The sequence below is a fragment of the Erpetoichthys calabaricus genome, chromosome 4 (assembly GCF_900747795.2).
Source record: "Erpetoichthys calabaricus chromosome 4, fErpCal1.3, whole genome shotgun sequence".
In the NCBI taxonomy this organism is placed as follows: domain Eukaryota; kingdom Metazoa; phylum Chordata; class Cladistia; order Polypteriformes; family Polypteridae; genus Erpetoichthys; species Erpetoichthys calabaricus.
In genome coordinates, this window is record NC_041397.2 from 311,517,677 (window position 1) to 311,542,007 (window position 24,331).

General features: G+C 43.1%; 1 protein-coding gene across 1 annotated transcript in view; it reads left to right on the plus strand.

Annotated features, from left to right (window-relative positions):
* The first annotated feature begins 5,487 nt into the window (after nt 1-5,487).
* The window catches only part of LOC114644957 (A disintegrin and metalloproteinase with thrombospondin motifs 5), a 74,890-nt gene continuing 56,046 nt past the window's right edge, over nt 5,488-24,331 (plus strand). The window contains 1 exon segment of the mRNA XM_051926041.1: nt 5,488-7,030. Within this exon segment, the coding sequence (XP_051782001.1) occupies nt 6,005-7,030 (1,026 nt within the window). The 5' untranslated portion in view covers nt 5,488-6,004.

Genomic DNA, 24,331 nt, shown 5'->3' on the forward strand with positions numbered 1-24,331 from the left:
TTCAACTTTGGGGTGGGTGTCACACGGCTCAGTCTCCCTGGGAAGGTCTACTATACGTCAGGGTGCTAGAAGGAAGGGTCCTTCTGGTGGTCAAACTTTGGATTCTTGCAGAACACCAGGCCAGCTCTTTACTCTAATGACAATTCTGGGGAAGGGGTGGTTCATCGGAGTATGCCCAACATGTGTTTGTGGACTGCGACACTCAAGGTGTCCTGCGGTGGGTGCTTTGTCTATTACCGAGTGCCTTGCACGGCCATGCATTGATGTCTATTATCTACTCTATATATTTTATAGTGCCTTTCATAGGTATTTATCTATCTCTTGATTATATAAAGCCTTTTCTTTTAGACATTTCATTGTATATTTCTGTGATCTTTGATTCTGAAGCACAGTTTTGGGCCAGGCTCCTCTAGTGGAAGTTGGGTTGCCTTCTGGTGCCCCTCCTCTGGGTGGGCTGGTGGGACTCTGGTCTGCTTCCTTGGCTGTTTTTGAAGGCCTCACACCACTCTGGCCACTATAAATCATAACTGTCAGTTACACAATACGTACCAACATGAAGAGCGATGTTTCGTTCTAGTCGCCCATTCTCATACATGAAAGCAGCTCAAAGTGCTTTTGGCAGATGATGTGGTCCTGGTGGAATTATCGGGTCCAAGTGAGTTGAGTTGGAGGTATACATCTAACTGTTTTATATTATATAGTGCCTTTAAATCTATCTATCTGTCTATCTACTATATAGTGCCATTCAAATCTATCTGTTATATAGCACCTTTCATCTATCTATGTTATATAGTGCCTTTCACATCTATCTGTCTATCTATTCTATTATATAGTGCCTTGCACATCTATCTGTTATATAGCACCTTTCATCTATCTATGTTATATAGTGCCTTTCACATGTCTATCTATTATATTACATAGTGCCTTTCACATCTATCTATTATATTATATAGTGCCTTTCACATCTATCTATCTGTTATATAGCGCCTTTCATCTCTTTATGTTATATAGCACCTTTCATCTATCTATGTTATATAGTGCCTTTCACATCTGTCTATCTATTATATTACATAGTGCCTTTCACATCTATCTATCTATCTATGTATTATATTATATAGTGCCTTTCACATCTATCTATCTGTTATATAGTGCCTTTCACATCTGTCTATTATATAGTGCCTTTCACATCTATCTGTTATATAGTGCCTTTCACATCTATCTATCTATCTGTTATATAGTGCCATTCACATCTATCTGTCTATGTTATACAGAGCCTTTCATCTATTTATCTGTTATATAGTGCCTTTCACATCTGTCTGTCTATTATATTACATAGTGCCTTCCACACCTATCTATCTATTATATTATATAGTGCCTTTCACATCTATCTATCTGTTATATAGTGCCTTTCATCTCTTTGTTATATAGCACCATTCATCTATCTATGTTATATAGTGCCTTTCACATCTATCTATCTATTATATTACATAGTGCCTTTCACATCTATCTATGCATTATATTACACAGTGACTTTCATCTCTGTTATATACCACCTTTCATCTATCAATGTTATATAATGCACAACAATAGTTGCAATAAACGAGTTTTATTTTTAATAAATGGCTTCTTCTTCGATTTCCATTTTTCTTGGCGACCCCCTTGTAGATATCTCGCTCCACAGGTTGAGCCACACTGCTGTAAGGCTAAAATAAATGGTAACTATGGCGGACAACATTGACACGGAGCTTCAAGCTTGAAAGAAGGAAAAAAGACAAGCCTTTAACAACTGACTAAATAAGCTAACAAATATGATCTGCATTAACTTTATTTATTATCATTAGGACATACAAAGAGGCACTGGCATATAAACCTACACATATGTCTGTGCGCTCATATAAAATCCTCACTTGTCTGTCAGGGCTAAGCTGCTGCTAACTTCACGGACATATCTGTCTATTATATTATATAGTGCCATTCACATCTATCTATCTGTTATATAGTGCCTTTCACATCTATCTGTCTATCTATTATATAGTGCCTTTCACATCTGTCTATTATATTATATAGTGCCTTTCACATCTATCTATGTATTATATTATATAGTGCCTTGCATATCTGTCTATTATATTATATAGTGCCATTCACATCTATCTATCTGTTATATAGTGCCTTTCACATCTATCAGTCTATCTATTATATAGTGCCTTTCACATCTGTCTATTATATTATATAGTACCTTTCACATCTGTCTATCTATCTATTATATAGTGCCATTCACATCTATCTGTCTATGTTATATAGCGCCTTTCATCTATTTATCTGTTATATAGTGCCATTCACATCTATCTATCTGTTATATAGTGCCTTTCACATCTATCTGTCTATCTATTATATAGTGCCTTTCACATCTGTCTATTATATTATATAGTACCTTTCACATCTATCTGTCTATCTATCTATTATATAGTGCCATTCACATCTATCTGTCTGTTATATAGCGCCTTTCATCTATTTATGTTATATAGTGCCTTTCACATCTATCTATTTTCTGTCTATTACAGACTGCCTTGCATGGCCATGCATTGATGTCTATTTATCTACTCTATATATTTTATAGTGCCTTTCATAGGTATTTATCTATCTCTTGATTATATAAAGCCTTTTCTTTTAGACATTTCATTGTATATTTTTGTGATCTTTGATTCTGAAGCACAGTTTTGGGCCAGCCTCCTCTAGTGGAAGTTGGGTTGCCTTCTGGTGCCCCTCCTCTGGGTGGGCTGGTGGGACTCTGGCCTGCTTCCTTGGCTGTTTTTGAAGGCCTCACACCACTCTGGCCACTATAAATCATAACTGTCAGTTACACAATACGTACCAACATGAAGAGCGATGTTTCGTTCTAGTTGCCCATTCCCGTACATGAAAGCAGCTCAAAGTGCTTTTGGCAGATGATGTGGTCCTGGTGGCATCATCGGGTCCAAGTGAGTTGAGTTGGAGGTATCCATCTATGTGTTATATTATATAGTGCCTTTAAAATCTATCTATCTGTCTATCTGCTATATAGTGCCATTCAAATCTATCTGTTATATAGCACCTTTCATTTATCTGTGTTATATAGTGCCTTTCACATCTATCTGTCTATCTATTCTATTATATAGTGCCTTGCACATCTATCTAACTATCTATCTATCATGTAATGCCTTGTGGTCTTCCAGTCATTGAGGTCTGCTTCTTTACCTTGGGGTCCCATTTAACACAGGGTCTGCCACTTGACCCCGGGGTCATACCCTCTCGCCGTCTCTACAATTTGACATTCACCTTGTGGTCATATGGGCACTAACCTCTGCATGTTTACCTCAGGGCCACACTGAGAATACAGGGTGACACTTTCTGTGATGGTTCTCCTGTCACCCGAGCATTGAGCTGCCTTTTCAGGTGCCCATAATGGCCTTGGCTTGAGGCTCCGATGGCCAATCAGGTGTGACATTTGACCACCAGGCCGCTCAGCTTCCCTCCCCATCCTGATGTCTGACTACAGGGCCCTGCCTCTCTCCGCTCTTATTCCCCAGTCCTCACCCTTGATCCCAGATCTCCCTGCGTCCTAGTCCCGTGCGGAAGACGTTTATTTTTCCAAAGTCGGACCTCATTTTGCCCTCATCTTCCTCGTGATGGATTGAGAGTTGATATTAAGAGGAAAGAGAGTGCCAAACACATCCCGCGCAGTGTTTGTTTAACAGCGAGAGACGGAAAAGTGAAGCGGCCATCCTGCGAAGCGCAGTGCGAGCCCCCAGCTCAGGAAGCCCCTCTCTTTGCTTGCTTGTCTGCACCCAGCCGAGCTCCAAGTGGAAAGCCTGCCTGAACCTTTATGACCCGTCCGCTCGGCACTCCCAGAATGACATTCAAAGTGGGCCCCATTTTAACCTGCCCGCTCAATAAGAAGGCACACCAGTCTCCTGCACTGCCACTCTGCCCCCATTAATACCAATCTATGAAATGGTGCCACAAAGAGGTCCATGGTACAACGGGTTTGCTGCACTGCCACCTTCCCCTCCATCAATACCAGTGCATGAAATGGTGCCACAACATGTGCCCTGGTTGCTGATCTGCCTAGGCATACCAGTCTCATGCGCTGCCACCTTCCTCTCATCAATACCAATCTATAAAATGGTGCCACCTTCCTTATTACTTGTGAATCACACTGCACTCCATATCAGAAACCTTACATTCCTCCAACCTACTATTATTTTTATACACTGGTGCCAGGCCATTTTAATCATAATAACACTATCCAGCTCATCCTTTTCCCCAGCTGCCCCTCTCTGCCCTCCGAATCTGAGAATGGCAGTCAATGCACTGCACACAGCCCAGTGGTGGCCATGACCAGCTCTCCTAATCAAAACCTGAAGCACATGACTCATCCTCACCATCTCTCAGAACTATGAAGTATATCGCTCTTCCGTGCTGCCACCCTATGCCCTCTGAATAAATGAAACCGCCTTTCTCTTTGTCCTCCTGTCATAATGAAGTGCATCACTCTTCCCAGCTCGTCAACGCCGCTCAAGTGCGTGACTCTTTAATAGGATCGCATAACAGCAAGAATAAAGTGTGTCGCTCTCCGAGGATGATCCGTCTTTGGCAATGCCACTTGGTTTCTCCATTACGGCTTTGACGCTGGCATAAATAACAAAATAAACTTTCTTCGGCTCACCCTGCTGTTGTGGGGACACGCGGTCGCGTGACGACATCTCTCATTTCAAAAAAGCTCCCAAACAGCTCTGGCACCAACACCCAAGCCCTCAGGTAAAGAAGGGGGGGGGGGGGGGGGGTCTACCCAGCTACCCAGTCAGCAGGTGGACGCGCCCATTGACAATGTAGGCAATCGCGAGTGTTTTGCTTTAAATTCTTGAAGTTGCGGAGCCGAGGAGAGCGCTCCCCCGGGTGTCAGCGCTAAGCGAGCTGGCGCGCGTCCCAGTCAGCGTATATTTCCAAACTGTTAACTAATTGCGCCCCGGCCTGTTTACATCGTCATCAAACATTTGGAGGATGGAGTCATCCTGCACTCGCGTTTCGGCCGCTGGAGTCGGATCACCGCCCCCCCACCCCATTCTCCGACCCCAAACGCGCATCAGTACGTGTGTCTATAGCGCAAGCCCGTCTATTGAAAAACCAAATGGAGTAAAAGAGCAAAGGAATGAAGGGGGGTAGAGATGGTTTGAGTTTACTTTGCCTTGAAAAGTGCGCGCGGTAGAAAGGGATTCGGAAAATGTGTGCGCGTGCGCATGCGTGTGTGTATGTGTATGTATGTATGTATGTGTGTGTGTGTGTCTGTGATGGGAGGGGGGGATATAACCCAGCCTTGAAAAATGTCCTACTCCTTGCAAGCATCATTTCTTGCCTGGAGTGTGTGTGTATGTGTGTACACGAAGTAGTGTGGGAGTGGTGTGTGTGTGTATGAGAGAGGGATTCTCTCTCTCGCGCGCGCGCTCTCTCTCTCTCTCTCTCTCTCTCGCTCTCGCTCGCCCTGCTGTGACCAATTGCTGAAATAGCCCAAGCAGCAATGTCATTCCGCTATAAATTCATTGTTCAGCCTCTTCTCATCTTCACATTACACCCTGCGCTCTCCGCGTTCACATCTGGAGATTTGGGGAGCGCCGGCGGCCTCGAGTGCGGGCGCCTGACTTATTTATTTCTTTTTTAAAATTGTGCGTGTGCGTGCGCTTTAATGCTTGTTCACTTATGCTTGTTTTTCATTCCCCTACTTCTTCGTGGAGGGATTCCTTACCTGCGAGCAGGAGAGTTTCCACATGTTCAAGTTTGCGACGGCTCCGCTGCTCTTTCTACCGATGTGCCGGTTTTTCGGGACCCCGCGCCGACTGCTGCTGGAGCTCTCAGAGAGGATTGAGCGCCAGCAAACCAATTAAAGCGCTGGCGCCGGTGGAGCCGCAAGCTGCTTTTATTTATTTATTTTTTTTAATACATATATAAATTTTTTTTTTCCTACTTCACCATGGTGTCTCCGAGGCTGCTTTGGAGGTTCGTGCTTCTTTGCTCCGTGAGCGCGCACCTGGAAGACTCGGATCTATCCCAGTCGAACTTCCCTTCCCGAACTGCCCTGCCACCTGTCGCGGGAGGCAGGCTGCAAAGCGAGCGTCGGACACACCGACCACCCCGCAGGAAAAATGGCATCGTGCAGAACATCGACCAGATCTACTCCGGGGATGGCAAGGTGGGATACCTGCTGTACGCCGACGGCAAGAAGTTCCTGTTGGATATGGAAAGGGACGAGTCCGTCTTGTCCCACCACTTCAACAGCAAATACGTAGACGTGATCCAGGGAGACCCGGCGCATAGGGAGTGCTACTATCGGGGGACAGTGGACTCGCACCCGGAGTCGTTGGCCCTCTTCAACCTGTGCGGGGGGCTGGACGGCTTTTTTGCCCTTAGACACGCCCGCTACACCGTAAAGCCCCTCATCAGGGCTAAGGGAGCGGAGAACGAGGTGTACGGCTCGGACCAGGACTCGCACCGGGGTCTGCACTACTACACGCGGGAGAGCTTTCGCTTCGAGGCTGCCGTCCCCGCTCTCGACACCTGTGGGACGCGAACCCGGAAGGGAGGCTGGGGGTGGCACCATCAGGAGCAGGTGCTGGCGAGGCAACGCTTGCGGAGATCCCAGGAGGGATTAAGCGTCCGCGGAGGACGAAATCGGAGATCGGTCTCCAGGGCGAGGCACGTCGAGCTGCTCTTGGTTGCCGACGAGTCCATGTCTAAGAAGTACGGGAAGGACCTGCAACACTATCTGCTGACCTTGGCGTCCATCGCGTCCAGACTGTACGGGCACGCCAGCATCGAAAACCCGATCCGACTGGCGGTGGTCAAGGTGGTGGTGCTCAGTGACAAGGAAAAGGGCATCGAGGTGAACAAAAACGCGGCCACCACTCTGAAGAGCTTCTGTAAGTGGCAGAACCAGCAGAACCAACTGGACGACGACCACGAGGAACACTACGACGCGGCCATTCTGTTCACCAGACAGGTAAGCCTGCACCACTGGGACTGGGATCGCGGGGCTCGAGGCGGGACTCTCATTCCCATCTGCTTGTGACGCCACTTTTGGCGCGTCACGCGACTCTCCGGCACACCTGTTGCTGTGGCCGCCGCCAACACGATTGGATTCGACAAGTAAACGGTGCCAATCCGCTCATCACACCGATGAAAAGTGAGCCGAAGGAGTGGCTCCAGTCCTCCCCTGTGGTTTTGCTTAGCAGACAGAGTGCCCCGCTTACGGGGTCGTGAGAGAGATCTGTAAAGTCTACTCGACCCACTGCGCGCACCCCGCCACGTTTATTTTGGAAGCCGCGCGCTTCCGAAAACTGTTTTCCATTACGGCCATTCCAGGGTGAGCGGTTCAGGCGGCGCGTTTCATCGAGGCCGCGCTCCCTCTCGCTCCTTGAAAACTTCACGAAACTCTTGTTACATTCAATATCCTCGGCTGCGCGGCTATTATTGTAGGCACAGAGCCCACCCTTTAATCTGGGAGCCCCTCCCAGGCCGACCCCCAAAGCGCTCTTGCATAGGCGTTATTTGATGTTAGGCAGCAGCTCGTTGCAAATGCCGGGACTTGTTGAGTTTTGACAAGTTTGCGTTGCGTTCCTGATGTTCGGGATTCGAGGGTCAGTTTGGGAGAGGGGCTGCAAGGAAGTTCAGGAGTTGGCTGCACTGTTTCTGCGCTAGGCTGTCGTATGTGTCGACTTATCAGTTGTATATGGCGTCCTTCATAACATTTATATATCTATGTCATTTGTATATAGCGCCTTTCATATGTCAACCTAGTTGTTGCATGTAGCGCATTTAATATCTGTCTATTATATAGCGCCTATCAAATCTATTTAGTTGTTATATATAGCACCTTTGTTTTCAAGATCTTATGGCGCCTTTCATATCTACCAGTCTATCATATAGCATGTTTCCTATTTATCGATCCAAAATATAACGCCTATCAAATCTAACAGTAGTATATAGCACCTTTGATTTCCTTTATCTTACAGTGTCTTTCATATTTATGTGTATTATATGGCACATTAAGTATCTATCCATTGTTGTATATCAGCCTATTTATTATATAGCGTCTTTCCTATCTATGGCATCTTTTATATATTATATATATACACTGTATATATATAAAACACCTTTCATCAATAGTAAATAGCGCTTTTCAAACTCCTGTATTGTACAGTGCCTTCCATATATCTATCAGTCGTATATAATGCCACTGCTTTCTATCTTATAGCGCCTTTCTTATCAAATATATAGCACCTTACGTATTTATCAGTTGTATATAGTGCTTTTTGATTTCTAGCTTATTCCGCTTTTCATATCTATTTATCAGATGTATATAGTGCCAAACGTTTTTTATCTGTCTTGTAGCATCTTTCATATCTGTCCACATTATACAGCCCCTATTGTATTCTAGCTTATACTGCCTGTGATATCTATCAGCTGTATAAAGCACCTTTTTCTCTTATAGCGCCTTTCATATCTAAGTGTTATATAGCGCCTTTCATATGTTAGTTGCATATAGCGCCTTTCACATCTATCTACCAGTTGTGTATTGTGTCATTACTTTTATCTGTGTTATAGCGCCTTTCATATCTAAGTATTATATAGCACCTTTCATATGTCAGTTGCATATAGCGCCTTTCACATCTATCTACCAGTTGTGTATTGTGTCATTACTTTTATCTGTCTTACAGCACCTTTCATATCTGTTTAAGTATTATATAGCGCCTTTCATATGTCAGTTGCATATAGCGCCTTTCACATCTATTTATCAGTTGTGTATTGTGCCATTACTTTTATCTGTCTTACAGCACCCTTCATATCTGTTATATAGCACTTTTTTATATCTCAGTTGAATATATTGCCTTTTGCTTTCTAGCTTATTGAAGCACTCGTGTATCGCGTTCCACATCTCTCTTTCTCTATCTATCTACCAGATGTACACATCGCCTTTCCTATCGGTTTATCTAGCTATTCAAATCTTCCGTATCTCCTCCCTACACACCCCGGCCTGGCTCCTTTCCACACAGGCTCGCTTTGCCTTTTTTTGTTCCTCTGCGCTCCGTGACAATCATCGGCACGCACAATTTGCACAAATCACCTCCGCACACCGACAACTGCACTCTGGTCCTCCCCACTCCTTTCCTTCCATGTGGCCGCTCCACCAATTTGCGCGGTAGAATGGTTGGGTGGTAAACCACAGCAGTTCAACACGCACGCTCCCGCGACTGCCGTGCACGCCGTTCGACACCTGCCTCCTCCTTTCTAACGGGCTCGCGCGTCAAAATTCGTGAGAGGAGAGGTGTTGCAAAAAATTTTTTATTATATATATATATATATATATATATATATAAATAAAAATTCTCGAGCCAGCACAAATTTGGTGTCCTTCCCAAGCTCGTTAGTTTTATTTACAGTTTACTTAAGACTGAAGCGAGAATACGGGCTCCAGAGCGACTGCAGTGCACTCTAGCGGGCGTTTGAGAATCGTGCCTTCGTGCGCTGGAGCGCTGGTTCAAATCTGTAGGTTTGCCCTAACAATTTTTAGTGTTTTTTTTTATCAATTCATTTATTTATACGAGTTCAACACACAGCGCTATTAAATGCACAGAAATATTTTTGGTATGCGAGCTCTTTAAAGTCTCCCGGTCTCGTTTCTGATCTTTATTTAGGTCAGGACGCGAAGTTATTTTTAGCTCTTTCAGTTGGCACTGTTCTACCATTACATCGTACTTCACGTCAGAGGAGGATACAGCATGGCACGGGGCACAGCTTCTTCTTTACCTTATCACTACAACAACGAGCCCGAGGCTGTCCCACCTGCAAAGGACAGAGTTCTGGAGCAAAAACACTGGTGGTCAGTTCCCCGTCATGCACTCGTCCTGGGTCAGGTGAGAATATCAGACTGTGTGGTAGTAAGCCAGACTTCCAAAATGCCACAAATACAGGAAGAGGAACACAGAAACACCCCCAGACTGAAGTCCGTCCAGAGTGACAACACCCAGTGTGCCATTGTGTCACCTATTCCTGAACGAATGTGTTATTTACATAGCAAACTTTGGCACAAAGGATAACCACCTAAAGAGTCCTCAAGATTAAACAGACAAACAGTCATATACATTATAAAGCGATCCGCCGTGTATACAAGACTAGCGCAGAGAGTTTAGCAATACTCTGGACGTAACAACAAATGGCGTCCGCTCCTTCATTGAATCGCTGCGTTTACATCGCAGCCTCCTCACGGAGAGCACGCGGGACAGAGCGGCGGACATCACCGGACAAGATGGAGCAGCACGCCGCACGAGGCACCCCGGCGCTCTGTTAACGAACACAGATGCTGTTCATTTTATATGGCCCTTTCCGTACACTGCCATCACGGACAGCTTTGTGTGACAATTCACAGTACAGAGGCGTACCATCCTGGCCTCTAATGATTTGTTTAATGTTAACTCTATATAGCGCCTTTCACTACAAGCAGTACCTCTGAACACTTTAGGGATAATGTACTGTAAGGTTCGCGAGCAGTGCCTCCTAACACTTGTCAGTCTTTATTTAACAAGGATATAGTAGCACCGTAACAAGCCTTCTCACATACAGTAGCTGTGGTCAAAAATATTCATGATAGATAAGAAAGGAAAGGTGCTATATAATAGATAGATAGATATATGAAAGGCACTATATAAGATAGATATATGAAAGACGCTATATAAGATAGATGATGTGAAAGGCACTATATGATTGATAGATATGAAAGGCGCTATATAAGATAGATGATGTGAAAGGCACTATATAAGATAGTGTGTTTCATTATATATCTATCGATAGATAGATGAAATACTATATCTCTTATATAGCGCCTTTCATATCTATCAATCATATAGTGCCTTTCACATCATCTCTTTCATATAGTGCCTTTCATATCTGTTAATTATATAGTGTGTTCCATTATCTATCTATCTAATATAGTGTGTTTCATCTATCAATCTATCTTATATAGCGCCTTTCATATCTATCAATCATATAGTGCCTTTCACATCATCTATCTATCATATAGTTCCTTTGATATCTATTATATAGTGTGTTTCATTATCTATCTATCTATCTATCTTATATAGCGCCTTTTATATCTATCAATCATATAGTGCCTTTCACATCATCTGTCTCTTTCATATAGTGCCTTCCTATCTATTAATTAGATAGATGATGTGAAAGGCACTATATAAGATAGATAGATAATGAAACACACTATATATCTATCTTATTTAGTGCCTTTCATATTTATCTATCTATCATATAGTGCCTTTCATATCTAACAATTATATAGTGTGTTTCATTATCTATCTATCTATCTATCTTATATAGTGCCTTTCATATTCCATCCATCCATCCATTTTCCAACCCGCTGAATCCTAACTACAGGGTCACGGGGGTCCGCTGGAGCCAATCCCAGCCAACACAGGGCACAAGGCAGGAACCAATCCTGGGCAGGGTGCCAACCCACCGCAGCCTTTCATATTTATCTATCTAATTAATAGATAGGAAAGGCACTATATGATAGATAGATAGATGATGTGAAAGGCACTATATGATTGATAGATATGAAAGGCGCTATATAAGATAGATAGATAGATAATGGAACACACTATATAATAGATATCAAAGGCACTATATGATAGATAGATAGATGATGTGAAAGGCACTATATGATTGATAGATATGAAAGGCGCTATATAAGATAGATAGATAGATAGATAATGGAACACACTATATAATAGATATCAAAGGCACTATATGATAGATAGATAGATAGATGATGTGAAAGGCACTATATGACTGATAGATATGAAAGGCGCTATATACGATAGATTGATAGGTGAAACACACTATATTAGATAGATAGATAGATAGATAGATAGATAGATAGATAGATAGATAGATAATGGAACACACTATATAATTAACAGATATGAAAGGCACAATATGAAAGATAGACAGATGATGTGAAAGGCACTATATGATTGATAGATATGAAAGGCGCTATATAAGATAGACAGATAGATATGAATGGCACTATTTAAGACAGACAGATAGATGAAACACTATAATAGATAGATATATTGTGTGTTTCATTGTCTATCTATATAATTAATAGATAGATAGATAGATAGATAGATAGATAGATAGATAGATAGATAGATAGATACTTTATTAATCCCGATGGGAAATTCACAGATATGAAAGGCACTATATAATAGACAGACAGTACTTTCTTTCTGTATCTTTTTTATTGCAGTACTAGGACACGCTGGGCCTCACATTTCCTTTTTCTTTCCCAGTCCTTGACGAGTGATTTGTTCTTTCTCTCATTTTATTAATGCCCTTATTCCAGGAGTCAGTTATTAGGATGCCTTCCTTCGTATTTCTTTCACACAGTGCCTTTCCCTGTAAGCACTCACTCAAAGTGTGCTTCTAGTGCTTCACACAGCGTGTGCCTGGCGAGCTCATCCGTGGCCGCGTCTTGATTTTAGGCCCGGTGTCCTACGGCTCTGGAAATGGCCGTCTGGCTGACTGGCTGGCTGTCTCATAGTAAACGCTGTGCTTTACAGAGCAGTTCACACCACAGTTCAGTGTGATGCCGAGTACAACATGTACACAGAAATGTGTCAATCAATATTTACTTTATAAAAATTGCCTTTCATATAAAAGAGCAGACCACAAAGCTCCCAATACCAGAATCAGTACTACAGCTGAAATTCTCTCCAAGAGCGACTGAATGAATGTGCCGGTCTGAGCTCTTAGTGACCATTTAATTCCTGGCCCGATTCACAAATCACTTGAGAAGGACGTGCGCCTGAAGGTCGTTGCATGCATGCAGGCAGTCCATTACATAGCACTTTATATAACAAATCCTATGACAAAAGTGTTGATAGAAGAGAGCACTACCAAGCCCTTCAAACACAATACGCAGTCAGTTAATAAAAGAATGGCTGGCCGTGTCTTCAGCACGCCCCTCAATGTCAGCCACAAAAGTGTCCCGCGTTAACTGTGCGTATTGGAATCCAGCTTTAGTTTACCGAGCATTATAATAATAGATAGTGTCACAATTACCATTCATTCATTTATTGTGTGTCATAGAGCATCTTTACGGTAAGTAATTAATGCATCACTCAATTCTGCATATAGTGCTTTTTATAATAAGTGATCTATGGACTTTTTAATACTGTATATCATGTAGCACCCTTCACAGCGAGCGCTATCAAAACTCTCAGACAGAACATTTCACGTTTCCATTGAAGAAGCACCTCATGAACAGAGTCTGCCTATCTATTCAACCACTCATCAAATACGTGATATAGCGCCTTTCATAGGAAGCACTGTCAAAAGTCTCTTAACAAAGCAATTCACATTAAAATGAGTGCATAGTCAGTCCAGGCATTCATTTATTAAATTTATTCAATTTCACATCCTGCAGCATCTTTATGGCAAGCAATGAATGCATGAATCAAATATCATATAGCGCCTTTCATGGTAAGTCCTATCAAAAAATCTCAGTACAAACTAACTCACATTAACACTAAAGAAGACACATGGAGACTCATGGGACAGAGTCAGTCCACCTCTGAAATGACTGAACAAATATAACATATAGCGCCTTTCATAGTAAGCACTATTAAAAAAGTCTCAAGCTATTCACGTTACCATTCAAGAAGACTCAGTAAACCCCCCCGCCCCATGCTCGTAGTCAGTCCAGCTATTCACTCATTCATGAATATATGAGATGGCATCTTTATGGTAAGCCACTACTGCATCAATCAACATAACATACAGCAACTTTTATAATAGGTGATTTATGCACAGATCAATATATAGCGCCTTTCACAGTGAGCGCTGTCAAAACTCTCTGCACAACACCACTTACATTACCCTGGAAGAAGAAAAAAAAAGTCAGTCCATTGAATGCATTAATCAGTATATCATATAGCACCTTTCATAGTGAGCCCTTTCAACAGTCTCTTAATAAAGCCATTCACATTACCATTCAAGAAGATGCAATGCCCCCCATCGTCGTAGTCAGTCCAGCCATTCATTCATTCATTCATGTACCACATAGTATCTTCATGGTAAGCGATGAAGGCACCAATCAGTATATCAGGAAGTGTGTTTCATGGTAAGCTCTGTCAAAACTCTCTGCACAGATCAAGTCACATTGACACTGAGGACACAAAGCACCTCATGAACAGTCTGCCCACTGATATAAATCATATAGCGCCTTTCATTGAAAGCACTATTAAAAGTCTCAAGCGATTCACATTACCATTCAAGAAGACGCAATGCCCCCCCATGGTCATAGTCAGTCCAGCCATTCATTCATTCATTCATGTATCAGATGGCATCTTTATGGTAAGCAATGAAGACATTAATCAGTACATCATACAGTAAGTTTCATAGGAACCTCATGAGCAGTCTGCCCATCGATACATATCATATAGCACCTTTCATAGTAAGCACTATTAAAAGTCTCAAGCAATTCATGTTACCATTCAAGAAGGCTCAATGCCCACCGTGGTGAGGTCAGCCCAGGTCTTTAGTTCATACATGAATGATTCAGATGGCATCTTTATGGCAAGCTACTAACACATCAATCAATACAAAATACAACAACTTTTATTATGAGTGGTTCATGCACAGATCAATATATCATATATAGCGCCTTTCACAGAGAGTGCTACTAAAATTCTCTGCACAGACCAACTCACGTTAACATTGAAGACACAAAGCCCCTCATGAACGGAGTCTGCCCATCGATATATATCATATAGCACCTTTCATGGTAAGCGCTGCTTTTCACAGCAGTTCACATTACAATACAATACAATGTCTTTTTGTATAGTTGCCCAAAATCACACAAGGTAGGCCGCAATGGCCTTTAACAGGCCCTGCCTTTTGACAGCATCCCCTCTACCAGCCTGTCCCCCCAACCAAAAAAAAAAAAAACACTTGTTTGGAATGGAAGAAACCTTAGGAAAGGCAATTCAAAGAGAGACCCCCTTTTCCAGTTTAGGGTGGCTCTGAGGCTAAGGATCTGCGCTGGTATCCAGAAGGTTGCCAGTTCGAATCCCCGTCACTGCCAAAAGAGATCCTACTCTGCTGGGCCCTTGAGCAAAGGCCCTTAATTGCTCCAGGGGTGCTGTACAATGGCTGACCCTGTGCTCTGACCCCCAAGGGGTATGCGAAAACAAACAAAATCCTAATACGAGAAATTGTGTAAGGTGAAATAAAGAACAAAGTAGGCTGGGAGTGCAGTGGGTGTCCAAAAAAAAAAAAAAAAAAAGGGGGTACAACCCAATACACAGAAGAGAACACAAGTTTAATAGAAATATTACAAGTACTGGGCAGAATTCAACAGTAGGTGACATTCCATAATACGGTTTGGATTTGTTCAGCAGATGCAGTGCACCCCACTGATGTTGTCGTATCCGTTTTTTGCGGCAGTCATTAACCTGCCCCATAGTGTAACAATGGATTTGTTAATCAGTGGAACACATAGCACCTTTCATAACAAGCTCTATCACAGATCTCTCTATATTGCAGCACGGACATCTCCATGAGTGAAACGTCATCCATTGTAGCGCCTTTCAGCCAGCCATCGTCCAACACAGGGGTCTGCTGGAGCCACAGGGCGCAAGGCGGAAATAAATCCTGAGCGGGGCGCCAGCCCACCGCAGGACACACACACACACACACACACGCACACACACCCCGATTTACAATTGCCAATTCACCTAACCTGCATGTCTTTGGACTGTGGGAGGAAAGGAAACCCACGCAGACACGGGGAGAACATGCAAACTCCACACAGGGAGGACCCGGGAAGTGAAGCCAGGTCTACCTTACTGCGAGGTAGCAGCGCTACCCACTGCGCCACCATGCCAGCCGCCTTTCATCTCTCTATATATAAAATCCAATGTCTGTGGGGCGGGGCCATCTTCACTTACACGCCAGCCTCGGCGTGTAGCCGCTCAGTTAGAGAAGGATAGAGGTGCCCACGGCCCACCTGCCAAGCTGTTTGGCCTGCCTAAGGTAAAGTCATCCCATATGGAGGATCACAGGAATAGAGGGGTCTTTTCATCGGACTGGCTGGCACAGCGCGGTTTCAGCTGTGGAATGGCCAAATGGGGGAAGCAGCTTGATGGCTGAGGTCTCCAGGACTCATCATATTATGGGATATCATCGACTGTTACATTCTGGTCCGTACTTGTAAAATTTTTTTATTTTTATACTGTATTGAGGATTTGTTCTGTTCTGTGTATTGTATCGTTTTGTATTGACCCCCTTCTTTTTGATACCCACTGCACGCCCAACCTACCTGGTAAGGGGTCTCTCTTTGAACTGCCTTTCCCGAGGTTTCTTCCATTTTTTTGGGAGTTTTTCCTTGTCTTCTTAGAGAGTCAAGGCTTGGGGGGCTGTCAAGCGGGAGGGCCTGTTAAAGCCCATTGTGGCACTTCTTGTGTGATTTTGGGCTATACAAAAATAAATTGTAACTACTTAATGGATTTAGATCGGCTTTTTTTCTAGAATTTTCCTGAACATTCCGGTTGATTTTGCAACTTCCCTCATCGCGCTAAGTATCATAGTTTGGTTGCGGTACCGATTTATTCTTGCAAATCCCAGACAGACGCTGCGGGCCGAGGGGAGGGGGAAGTGGGCGTGGCCATCCTCACTCAGGCGCCAGTCGCTCTACCTCTCACCACTTGTGCTTTGCCTCCCCTCAGCTAGCGATGCCTGTTTGTTCAACAGACATTATAATCTACAGATCGTTAAAGAGTAACGTTTGACGTTTTTGAGAGGGAGATCAGGGTTACGTGTGTTTTAGGGGGTCAGAGATATCACGGCCACGTGCTCTTCTCCCAGAGCGGGGGACGCTCTCCCCTCAGAGCTGAACACGATCAGATACAGTGCCAACGTTTCAGGTGAGAGCGTACCTACCTTCTGCTTGGCCAGAGATACCTTGCCAACTTGATACATTTTTGGCAAAGAGATCAGAGCTACTGTACATTCTCGTCCCTGATAGCAAAACCAAAAATATTGTATATCAAGAGACCCTCAGATACCAAAGCTATCAATATAAATTATCCTCAATATAAATTATTACATTTTTTTAATTGATTTTTAAAGTTTGTCCTGTTTCAGTACTACACGGGCGGTGCCACAGGGGACAGCTAGTACTAAACACAACACCCAGGCAGTGTATATCTATCTATCTACCTATCTATAAAAAAGCCAAATACCACTGACTCACTCATCACGAAATCTCCCGAACCATGAGGACATGAAATTTGGAATGTACGTTACCCTTGGCCCATAGGTGCTCGCTAAGAAACGGTTTTAAAAATTTCGTGGTTCAAACGCGAAATTTTCTACAGTTTTTTAGACCCAGTGTCTGTCTGTCTGCTTTTCATGAGAGAACTACTTAACGGATTTAGATCTTTTTTTTTCTTTCTATAATTTGCTTGAACATTCCGATTGATTTCGCGACTTTCTCATCGCGCTAAGTATCGTAGTTCACTTGCTTAGCGGGAATCCGAGAGAGAGAGAGAGACTCATCGGGCGGCGGGGAAAGGGGCGGAGCCCTTTCTCACTGACGCGTCTGCCTCAGGGCGTAACCTTAACTCTGATTGGTTAGCGAATGAGAGAACTACTTAAAGGATCGAGATCGTGTTTTATTCTATAAATTACTTGAACATTCCGATTGATTTTGCGACTTTCTCATCGCGCTAAGCATCATAGTTCGCTCGTGGTACCGATTTATTAGCGGGAATCCGAGAGAGAGAGAGACTCATCCAGCTGCAGGGAGAGGGGCGGGGCCCCTCCTCACTGACGCGTCTGCCCCGGGGCGTAACCTTAACTCCGCTTGGTTAACGAATGAGAGAACTACTTAAATTTAGGATTGAGATCGTATTTTATTCTATAATTTGCTTGAACATCCCGGTTGATTTTGCGACTTCTCTCATTGCGCTAAGAAGCATAGTTCGCTTTCAGGAGCGATATATTCGCGGTAATCCAAGAGACAGACGCTGCGGTCCGAGGAGAAGGGGGAAGTGTGACGTCAGGGGTAGAGAGCTGGGCGGGGCCGTCCTCACTGTATGTTAAATAACAGCCTGTGCATTAATCAGCGCCACCAAGCAAATTTCAAAGACGCTCTTGTCACAATGCAGGGTGACCTGATGCTTTTCGTGACTGGAGAGAAGTCAAGCAGTGAAGTGTTTCTTTTCTGTCCTGCACATTATTGTGGTCACCTTTTAAATGTACACAGACAGGCTGTGGTCGGATGAATGAATGAATCTTTATTTAATAAGACAGGCAGCATAGTAAGCACGTGTCACAAAACATTTGAAAAAGTGACAGAAGCATGAATGATCTGGAATGTCCCTTTGACACAACACACAAGTGCAGGTCAGAATATTAAAATCCAAGCAACATGGCAGCACAATGCAGAAAGCAGCCGATCGACCGCGCCCGGCTTAAGTGGGGATTCATTACAGCGTGTAAGAGCAGCTGGCAGACATACCCTCGTATATAGAGATGCTGCGTTAGCACTTTGGGACGGGTGTGCAGCTGAGGGCGCTCCTCTGTTTGGCAGACAGTGACAATGAATGTGAACTTGAGCTCGGGTGCCATTCTTCAGCCTTTTAAACGGCAGTACAAAACGGGCCAGTGAAGGAATGAATGAATGAATGAATCGGCACCACTGATAGATGAACAGTGTGCATCAGTGTCCATTAAAGAATAAACAGCGGAGGCTCACTGACTCAAGAGATGAGAGCTAAAGCAGCAAATGCAAATGAGAATACAAACATGACGCTGATGGAAGCCTGAAGGAGAAAGCCATGCAACTACAAGGAGATGAATTTAAAACTACAGAGAAAATAAAAGGGGTGGCCAAGCTGTGGGCCAGCTAAAAACTCAAATCTTCAGGACAGTCCATTGGCCAGCATAGCGTGGGGGTCACTGCTCTCCAAATGACCGCCTGAAGCTCCCGAAATGCAGGGTGCAAACAAGACAGGCGCGCCTGGAGTCTAAATTTGAGCGTCTGCAGAGACGGAGCCTCGAAAATAGACCTGGGAGGAGAGGCTCAGTCAGGCGGGCCGCGTGTAACGAACACCACTAGCGAATCGATACCTCCAACTCTATTTATAGAGCGTCTTTCATGGTGCGCGGTCGCAAAGAGCTTTTTAGAGCCGCTCGTGTTACAGTACAAAATGGTGCCACGCTTAGAGTCACTTGATCAATGGACTGATTGCTTATTTGACATCCCATCCTTATCGACATAAATCCCTTTATGAACACATTCTCAGAGAGTTTTAATCCAGTTCAAAGTACTGAATGGCCGGGCATGTAGAGGGAACACTGGGCGAAGGACTGGACACAATCCCTGGACGGGATGAAACTCCATGACAGGGTCTGTGCACTCATTCACACTGGCGGACGATTCACCCATCAGCCCAATCTGAGAAAACTCATCTGCACACTTATCTATTTACCTGTTTATTTAATTTAAACGTTTCAGTAAAAAGCCAAGGAACAAATAAAGTTCTATCTATCATCCTCCCAACTATACCAACTTCATATCTATCTATCTATCTATCATATAGTGCCTTTCATATCTATCTGTTAACCTGACAACTATACCAAATTCATATTTATCTATTATCCTGCCAACTATACCAAATTAATATCTATCATATAGTGCCTTTCATATCTATCTATCTATGTTATCCTGCCAACTATACCAAATTCATATCTATCTATCATATAGTGCCTTTCACATCTATGTTATCCTGCCAACTATACCAAATTAATATCTATTATATAGTGCCTTTCATATCTATCTATCTGTCATATAGTGCCTTTCATATCTATCTATCTGTTATCCTGCCAACTATACCAAATTCATATCTATCATATAGTGCCTTTTACATCTATCTGTTATCCTGCAAACTATACCAAATTAATATCTATCATATAGTGCCTTTCATATCTATCTATCTATCTGTTATCCTGCCAACTATACCAAATTCATATCTATCATATAGTGCCTTTCACATCTATTATCCTGCCAACTATACCAAATTCATATCTATCATATAGTGCCTTTCATATCTGTTATCCTGCCAACTATACCAAATTCATATCTATCTATCATATAGTGCCTTTCACATCTATCTGTTATCCTGCAAACTATACCAAATTAATATCTATCATATAGTGCCTTTTATATTTATCTATCTGTTATCCTGCCAACTATACCAAATTCAAATCTATCTATCTACTGTATCTATCTGTTATCCTACCAACTATACCAAATTCATACCTATCTATCTATCTCACTAGCTGGCCAGTCCCTGAGAGATCATGACCCACTGGTCCGGCGCTTAACTCGAAGTGCAGAAATGTCATCCAATTCAAATTAAACAGAGCAGAACTGCAGTCCACCATTCCTACAAAGTCACTGGTGACATTCTCAGTGGAAGGCGTTTGTCATGTGTACAAATAAAATGTATTGCATTTTTCTTTCAAACACATGAAGCATAAAACCAACATGATAACCTAATAAAGGAAATCTTACACAGGAAAAATGTAGAAAAGATTAAAAAGGCTGATCTCATTGGGGCCCACTGGCCACCACTGGGGTAACAAACTCAGAACCCTCCACTGAGCGCTTTCCATTTTTATTCACAAGAGTGTTTTTCCAGAAGTTGTTTTGTTTAACAGTAACATGCCTTTGGGATATTGTAAGCCTACAATTGGATGACTTGACCTGTGGATTATGCCACACAAGTGACGTGAGATTTGTCCACCACACAACTTGGTCACTTATTCCAGGTGTCTGTGGTTCTCTGTGTGAAGAAAAACTTCCTCATGTTTGTGTGAAATTTCCCCTTCACAAGTTTCCAGCTGTGTCCTCGTGTTCATGATGACCTCATTTTAAAGTCACCGTCTTGATCCACTTGACTGATTCCCTTCATCATTTTAAACCCTTCAGTCAGGTCTCCTCTTCATCTCCTTAATAACTCATAACTCATCCCCTGTAGCCCCTGGACTCAGCCCAGTTGCTCTTCTCTGGACCTTTTTTCTAGTGCTGCTATGTCCTTTTTGTAGCCTGGACACCCAAACTGCACGCAGTAGTAGTGCTTTTTTTTTTTTTTTTTTTTGTTTTTACTACAAATGTTTGTGATGCACCATCTGTAGGAATGACAAATGCAATGCATAAATCTCTCTCTTATGCCATTTGGAATGGGATTCGTAAAAGCTCTGTCAATATTTGTGACAAACCATCTGTTGGAATGACAAATGCAATGTATATACCGTATATACTCGCGTTTAAGTTCTCCCGCGTAAAAGTCAGGGCCTAATTTTACCATAAAATTTCCAGAATTTTATAATGTCAGTCGTAGAAGTTGAATATGGAAAACTCACGCTATTGGTCCAAGAGATTATGATATGCTAATGCCCAGCCGAGAGAGTACGTACGGAGTACACAGCCTTTTTGTTTTTCTATGTATTGTGCCTATGTGACCACACGGTAATACCCAGACTATTCTGGAGCGATATTTGCACTATTTTGTGTTTTTTGTATCTCACACCCTCATACACCTTTATCGTAACAGCATCCCTTATCTGAGATGGAGCGTTCGATCAGAAGAAAATATGAAGCTGGTTTGAAATTAAACGTCATTGAAGTGGTGAAAGAAACTGGGAACTGTGCTGCTGCAACAAAATTCAATGTGTCTGAGAAACTGGTGTGAGATTGGAAGGAGACAAGAAGATGTTAAAAAATTGAAAAATTAAGTGTTGTATTTTTGAACGGGCGTATAAGGCGGGGTCTGATTTTATGATTGGTTTTTTGGAGTTTCCAGACCCCCAACTTATACACGAGTATATACGGCGTCACAAAAAAAATGACACAAAGACATCAAAAAGGTTTGGGACAGCCACACGTATAATGTGCTTTGGCTGCAAACGGTTAAATAATTTCACAAGTCTGAGTCTAAAACAGACTTTGGTTGCTAAAGATGGTGGCTTTATATGCCGAGACCAGAAGTAACACCATCAGTGGCGCCAGACCGGAAGTGACTTCATCAATGGCGCCGGAAAACATGCAGGATTCCCCGTGGATGGATTGAGAAAGACAGTCAGCGCCCCTCATCGCCCCCCTGGTCTGGCGTTGAATTACTATCATTCATGCCCTTTAGCTGTCTCCCAATCGCACGTGTGTGACAACCGTATCTCTGTTCTATGTCATTTGGTATGAGATTTGTGAAAGCAGTGTGTTAATGTTTGTGACGCACCATCTGTTGGAATGACGAATGCAATGCATTGTATTATTGCATGCATTACAAAACTCTTATAGATGATGAACTGCCAACATCAATATGGAGGTCTACGTTGATTAGTTCGACTTCAGCCCATCGTAGACGCCCACTATAGCCTGTTAACATATAACAAGACAAAAAACCGAGGCCAATTAGGTTTTTAGTAAAACTTTGAAAGGTAAATTGTGAACACATAACAATGCAGGATAATTTTATTTATATAGCGCCTTTCCCATGCTCAAGGCACTTAAATATAAGAAAGAACAGCAGGGTATACAGTATATAGCATTGTATACAAACCAGATAAATAAATAAAGACGATTACGACAGTGAATTCAGAGAAAAAATGCCTACAGTTCATCTCTTAGACATGGATGGCTAGGTATTACAAAATGCCTTCTTAAAAAGGCTCCATGACAGCACACCAGAAACAGGGCTACCAACTGACAAGTCCACCTTAATACGGAGCGGTACAGAGCAAGTACTGTAAATAGCCACCATTCAATACGCACATGAAAGACTTAACTTAGCCTCTAATTTGATTATTTAGCAGCACATTAGAACAGCAGCCATCTACACTGTGTCAGCAAGTCACTAAGTGCTATACGACAAGAGCCAAACCACAGCATTATTTGGTGTTTAATATGATTTACAAACGTCAAAAGTGAAACACATAACAACGTGGGCTGCCTACCGTTCATCTCTCAGTCCTTGACTGCTATGTCTCCAGGTCTTAATACCGTAAATGCGTGGTCTGGTTCTGCCGCCATGACAGCACACACCAGAAACGGGTCATCTGCAGTCCAACCGACAATCACACTTTACAACTGAGCAATAAGGGGCACACTGGGTAAAGCCGCCGGCCGCCATTCAACGTCTAAAGTCAGTAGCACATCAGAAAAGCAGCCGTCTGTCGTGTGAAGTGTAAGTCGCTTAGTGCTGTACAACGAGACCTTAGCAAGGGCTCCATCAGGGGTTAATAACACTTAACTACGGTCAAGTGGTGACCTGCTGGAGTGTAGGCTGCTGAAATTAACACCTTCATCGCGGACTGCTACACATCAAGATCTCAGTAAAGGCCGTGTGTGATACTGATAAGAATTACTAAGTGACAATGACGAGCTGGGGGTGACCTGCAGTCCAACGGACAATCACACTTTAATACTGAGCAACGAGGAGCACCCTGGCTAAAGCCACTGACCGCCATTCAATAGGCAAATTAAAGGCTAAAATCAGCAGCCATCTGTAGTGTGAACTCTGAGTCGCTTAGTGCTGTACAACGAGACCTTAACAAAGGCTCTATTAGATGTTAATAACACTTAACTACGGTCAAGTGATGACCTGCTGGAGTGTAGGCTGCCGAAATTGACACCTTGATCACGGACTGCTGCGTATCAAGATAGTAATAAAGGCCGTGTGTGATATTAATAAGAATTACTAAGTGACAATGACAGCACGCTAGAGCTGGGGGGCTCCCTGCACGCCCAACAGACAATTCCACGGGTGGCCTTCATCGAGTGTGATAAATGCTCTTCATCTAATAAACAAATTAAAACTGGTAGCACATAAGAACAGGGACTAACTACAGCGTGCGTCTGCATGTCACTTAGTGATCTACAACAAGGCCTTCACAAAGGCGCAGTCAGGGTTAATAAAACTTATTATGGCCGTGTTAAGAGTGTAGGCAGACTAAATGTACCTATTGATCACTGACTGCTGCGTATCAAGATCTTAATAATGGCCATGTCTGATATTAATAAGAATTATTAAGTGACAATGACAGCACGCTAGAGCTGGGGGGCTCCCTGCAGTCCAACAGAAAATTCCACGTGTGACCTTCATCAAGCGTGATAAATACTCATCATCTAATAAACAAATTAAGGATTAAAACTGGTAGCGCATAA